The following is a 5,757-nucleotide window of genomic DNA, read 5'->3' as shown; positions in this document are numbered from 1 at the left end:
ATCACAAAACATGAAATATGGTGTGTTCTGATATGAATACAAGATCACGGACAATATGTTAGTCGACAAGTGTGTGCATAATTTAATCAGCACACACATACACTCTCCTGCCAGCACATGATGATATCTATAAACGACGGTCAAGAATAGCATTATATGAGTGACAGAATGAAGAATAGAGGATCTGCTCATCAATATACACGGCCGATTTCAAGCCTTTTCGCAATAGAAACAAAGATCTCTGTGAGTTGATATCTTGTACTAGTTATGACAAACAATTCTTTACACAGAAATACACCTCATCAAAATTGCAGACTAGGAATCATCAAGTACCGTCATATATATGTTTCATCGATATATGTATATATAGATACATATAAGTTGTATATTGATACATTGCATTAACATGTATGCATGTTTGCATACATGTATATGAATTTAGAGTATAACAGTAATCGGACCATCAACACGCATACATTTTGTCATACATGCATATGAATTTAGAGTATAACAATAGTTCGACGGCACACACTGACTTTGCAAATTCTCGGACTAATACATAGAGATTCATTACCCGTTTTGCTAACATAAATTCACCAAATACATAGACATACCAATTGGAATTCTCCTGATGGCAGAAGATGACATAGTCCAAAACCGCCTGAGAGACCCCCAGATTTTGTGCCATGGTGACATCCAAATCCGCACAAGTGCGGCCCATATCCACTCGTTCGCCGTTTTCACCTCTCAACTATCAATATATATATTAGGAATGTTTCGAAATGTGTAAGGTAGATTTGAGTCCAGAATAGATGCGGAAAACATACAAAAACAATAGTTTGGCAGGTGAATAGCCATGACCGTCAGTATTCGTCTAGACAACTTATCTTGCCAATTCGGACCGTAATATGAAACAATGGGTTAACACAATAGAAATTAGAAACAAAAGACAATCATCTATTCAAAATCTGCCTACACGTCCCAAACTGCCCAACCGTGTTCCAAAGCCGGTATTTATCCATAGCAATGACAGATAAAGGCACATTTGTAAATGCATATCGATCTATGTTTAAACATACACTATAATCAGTTGTAAATGCTCGAACACACTCGAATCGAGCTATTCGATGTCTTCAGCTGAGGGCCCTTTGGTTTGGCCGGAAGTTGTATTACTTGCCTGAAAGTCATTATCAGCACCACTGTGTTCCTAAATAGCATCTTATACACAACAGTGACAGATACAAGGCACATATATACATGCCTACTACTCCATGCTAATATAAAAACACGCATTATAAATCCTCTCTCACACACAGTTGAATGGTACTATCCATCCCATTCAGCTGCTTGCCCTTCGGCTTGACCGTGAGTTGCATGACTCGCCTGGACGTCATGACCTGCCCCACGGTGTTCCTAAACCGCAGTCTGACGACAGCAGTAACATATAAATGACGCATTTAGCTATCCATATTGATCCAAATATAATAACACCCATCTCAAATCCTCGCACACACCTGAATGGTGCTATCCAACGTCTTCAGCTGCATGCTCTTTGGCTTGGCCGTGAGTTGCATGACTCGCCTACACATCATGACCTGCCCCACGGTGTTCCTAAACCGTAGCCTAACCGCTGCTTTGACCACCGACTTGTCCGAGAGTTTCGGATCGTGCACAAAGGCTTGGCCCTTGTTTGTGTTTGGCGGAAATTGTCCCGTGGCAGCGTATCTGAATATGAAGATGTCCATTTTGTCGTAGTGTTTCTTAGAGGATTTGTATGTCATACTTGACTGTATGGATATAGTTAGGCTTGTCTCTAAGTGCTCTTAACTCCTAGCACATATAAAGGTCGTACATTCTTGACGTGCACGCAACGTCAACTATTCCTATGTACCACATCTGCTGAATTATATTTGGTGTATCTGTCTCAACTTATACTTCCTCTGTTTTATGATCACGCTGAGTTCAGTCAAACAGTGGTACCCTTAATATTTACAGTGGGGCTGACTTGCTGCATTGTATTTTTTCCCATTGAATGCGTGTCAAGGGCTATCTGCTTTTTGTCTACCAAATTATATTTGGTGTATTTAGACTCGGCCTATTCTTCACATGTGATACTTTTACTGTATGGTCCTTAGCCTTTGTTGGTGCCTGTCTGGCCATTAGCAACGCAAGCGGAAAGCTACCATCGTATTCTCTCACAGAATGTCATCTATGTCCCCTTGTCGGTCTATTCGTCTCAATGATTGTTCAAGTATTCTCATCATCACGCGACTCGCGCATACTATTTCTACGCCAAAACTGAGTGCTCGCAGCATATCAGTAACGTTTCCCATGTCTTGATAGTTGACAAAGTACTTTAAATGGAGTGTTTGAATGGCAATAGATAGTTTCATTATTTGATAAAAATTGAGCGGTTGCAGTTCTAATGTGGATTGGTGTATCCTCGTAGCTATTTGAGATATATCATGTTCGCGTCACTTCTTGTTCCACGCTCCAGCCAGACTGTCTCATTTCGCTTAACATTGCACGAAAACAGCAGAGATACACGAAGACTTCGGACAAGACTTATAACTTCCCATACGATTGAAGCAGCTAACTAAGAACCTACGCCACACCTGAGTGCATCAGTGTAGGTGGTGTAATAGTACATTGCCAACCTCGTACCATTGTCAGCTTAGCACATCATCGTACACATAGATATGTATACTTAATACTATACATATATACACAAACGATTATGTATCTATATAAAAGTATGCGGTATACATCATACCTGCGGTGATGGCGGTCTCATCAGCACCGTTGTAGCCGTACATAGATATATACGATATTAATACAATATAGATACATATTTTCAATCCCTACACCTGTTGAAAAGCTCGCATATACGACTATCGAGCTGAGTATATATCAAGCACAACTCCTTCATTCATTAAAGGCGGTCACACTATCCTAGCTAGATAAACGAATCTGCTTGACGGGAAAGGCATGCCAAATCACGCATTTGCAAAGTATACGACTGTAAATATATGTTTTGATCATATCACAATCAATTAGAACTGTGAACGTGTATAGCGACAACTTTACCAATAAAACTGCCGTCAGAACACTGAACCATAATACATATAGACTTCTTATTTACTAGCGTTGAGTATACATCCCGCAAAAAACCGACAACGCGATGTTACAAATATTTTATTATCCTCAAATATGTGTTGCGCCTATGGTACTATAAATAGAAAAATGTGGCAATCGAAGTGGCCGGATGCGAACAGCAAGTAATCCCTCTGTCGGATCAGGACCCACACTTACGTGTATACATAAAGGCTATATGTCAAAGTATGCCTGTTAATAGGTTATACATGTCATGATATGCATATAAATAAGTTTTCCACGTCAAAGTAGAGATACAAACAAGTCATATATGCCAAAATATCCATATATAGGTTATAAATGGCAAAGTGTAATAATATAAATAAGGTGTACATGTTATAGTATGCATACAAATCCACAAACAATATAGTCCCTGTATACATACCTCAAGCATTCAATAATAGTGGTCTTCCCAGTACCATTCTGCCCAACTATCATTGTCAGCGGTGTATGAAACTTGATGGTGATGGGCTCCTCTGGACTCACACTTCTGATCCCCTGGATCTGTATCATATCGATCATCGACATCTTGGCGGTGTAATACGTATGTAGCCTTAAAGATTCGAGTGTATATTAAGATATCGTCACTATTACTAAGTGCGCTGGTGTAATTTATTGACTGCTGTATATACACAATAAACTATATGATAGACGTATGCGAGAATATGCAGGTTGTCTTGCATGTGAACATGTGTCTGCCTTTGTGGTAATGCAGTCGACGACTGCTATCCATGTATTGCCTTGGAGCGTCCCTGAACGTCTAAGTGAAGCAGAATCACATCCAATGAAGCTCACGCCCATGCGTTATAGACGGAAGACTTGTAACGAAACCACGCTTATTAGTACACCCGCCAGATATACGCATGCGAACTACTTGTATATTTGCACTTGAGAGATTAGGTGGATATAATATATATACATATATTTATATTTAGATATTTAATTCGTATTTACACGACACGTAACCCCAGAATTGATCAACTCCAGTTTTTGGCGCGCGCTTTTGCGTTGGGTTTGGTAGAAAGCTACCCTCAGCATACAACCCTACATTCTACACAAAGCTACACGCTTACAACTTTATACACAACAAGAGAGAGGGGAGAGAGAGAAACAAAGGGGCGACAAACAAAGGGGCGACAAGCAATAGCCTACATAGACAGGAGATAGTGATATTTTTGGGGTGTGTTTTTTGGGGGTGTTTATTTTTCAACAAGAACAAATACATAGACTTTTAGGTCTCTTGGAATGTAGTAAACATAAATAAAAGGCAATGAACCCAGTTTTCTATGTATTTAGTGTTAAAATATGTATGCCGCGTCCGCGGACGACGGTACTTTTAAATTTAAATGCATGATCATATATTAGATACAATATATCCTGTGTAGTATGCATCGTTTGAAAATCATGTTTGTGAACGTTTAGTCGTTTACGTAAGCTCTACTCGAGAATCAAGCAGTAGTATTGAAGCCACCGATTGATGTTTAATAGCAATTATTTAATGTCCAACAGAAGTTTTATGTTATAAAGCGATCTGACTAGTATTACTGTAGTTAAATAGACCAGAGACTAAATTGATCTTTTAACCAATTGCAATATTGCTGCCTGAATGTACCATTGGCCTATGCGCTGACAGGTATTGGTTGTAAGACAGGTAAATAGTAGCATACACCAGCGAATTAGTTCAATGGTTGAAAATGCTTATATCTGTGTATAAATATTAAGTGGTTCGCGTATGCACTACCAATTGACAGGCTCACAATAATACTGAAGGTGAGGGCCGTGTCTATTGTCTGGTGCGATTCGCTGGAAATTCTAAACCATATCGTCTGGATTTTCTGACTCGATTTTACGTACACTTAATGTCCTTGCTTCAAAATGAAACCATAGTGACTGTAAGGCGTGTGAAGCGCAGGCCCTTCAACTTTTCTACGACAGACCACCTCGTTCAACGATAAAAAAAAGGAAGAAAGTTGATGCCCTTTTTAATATTTGGATATCAAAACATTATATATGCGAGTGGTTTTAGCATATATATGCCTAAATACTTCTGCCTAATGTCTAATTAGCGGTCGTGAAATGCATACAAACTCCTGTAGTAGAGACAGCGGGTGTGAAACTGTGTTTTTTTGTCAATATTAAATATTATAGAGGGTGAGCGTATATACAGTCCAGGCGCGGAACAGCTGGTAACTCGTAGTTGATTATAAGGTATTAAAAGTGGAAGTATATGTAGCAAGGGTAAGGCGAAAGGATTTCTATGCCGGATGAAAGACAACTGAGTCTCCATTCCAAAATACTGTTTGGAAAGTAGGCACAGAAGAGGGTTGGCCAGGTGCATGCACCCAGTCTTGTGTTGGACAGGGTACAGCGATTGCCATTTTAGTATGAACTCGGGTATTTAAAAAAATATATGAACTCTACTAGTAGAGGGTATTTTTGTGAATCGTCATCCAATTCAGAGATCTAGATACACTGTGACCGATACATTTATTTTATATATATATATATATACATATACATATACATATACATATATAGATACATATACATATACATATACATATACATATACATATACATATACATATACATATACCAATACAT

The 5,757-nt window shown here is 38.8% G+C and overlaps 2 protein-coding genes across 2 annotated transcripts in view; one reads left to right on the top strand and one right to left on the bottom strand.

The window, feature by feature from the left end:
• Positions 1-1,326: 1,326 nt before the first annotated feature.
• Positions 1,327-1,745, bottom strand: SARC_01286 (hypothetical protein; the record flags this gene model as incomplete). Its single annotated transcript, XM_014304990.1, has 2 exons — positions 1,327-1,413; positions 1,515-1,745. The coding sequence occupies 2 exons, from the start codon at positions 1,743-1,745 to the stop codon at positions 1,327-1,329; spliced, it is 318 nt and encodes a 105-aa protein (XP_014160465.1).
• A 3,792-nt stretch (positions 1,746-5,537) lies between these two features.
• SARC_01285 (hypothetical protein) overlaps positions 5,538-5,757 on the top strand; it is a gene marked incomplete at its 5' end in the record, with an annotated part of 10,849 nt that continues 10,629 nt past the window's right edge. The window contains one exon of the mRNA XM_014304989.1: positions 5,538-5,547. Within this exon, the coding sequence (XP_014160464.1) occupies positions 5,538-5,547 (10 nt within the window). The remainder of the gene's footprint in view (positions 5,548-5,757) is intronic.

This window comes from Sphaeroforma arctica (genome assembly GCF_001186125.1).
Source record: "Sphaeroforma arctica JP610 unplaced genomic scaffold supercont1.50, whole genome shotgun sequence".
NCBI lineage: Eukaryota > Ichthyosporea > Ichthyophonida > Sphaeroforma > Sphaeroforma arctica.
This window is presented reverse-complemented; position numbering and strand designations above follow the sequence as displayed.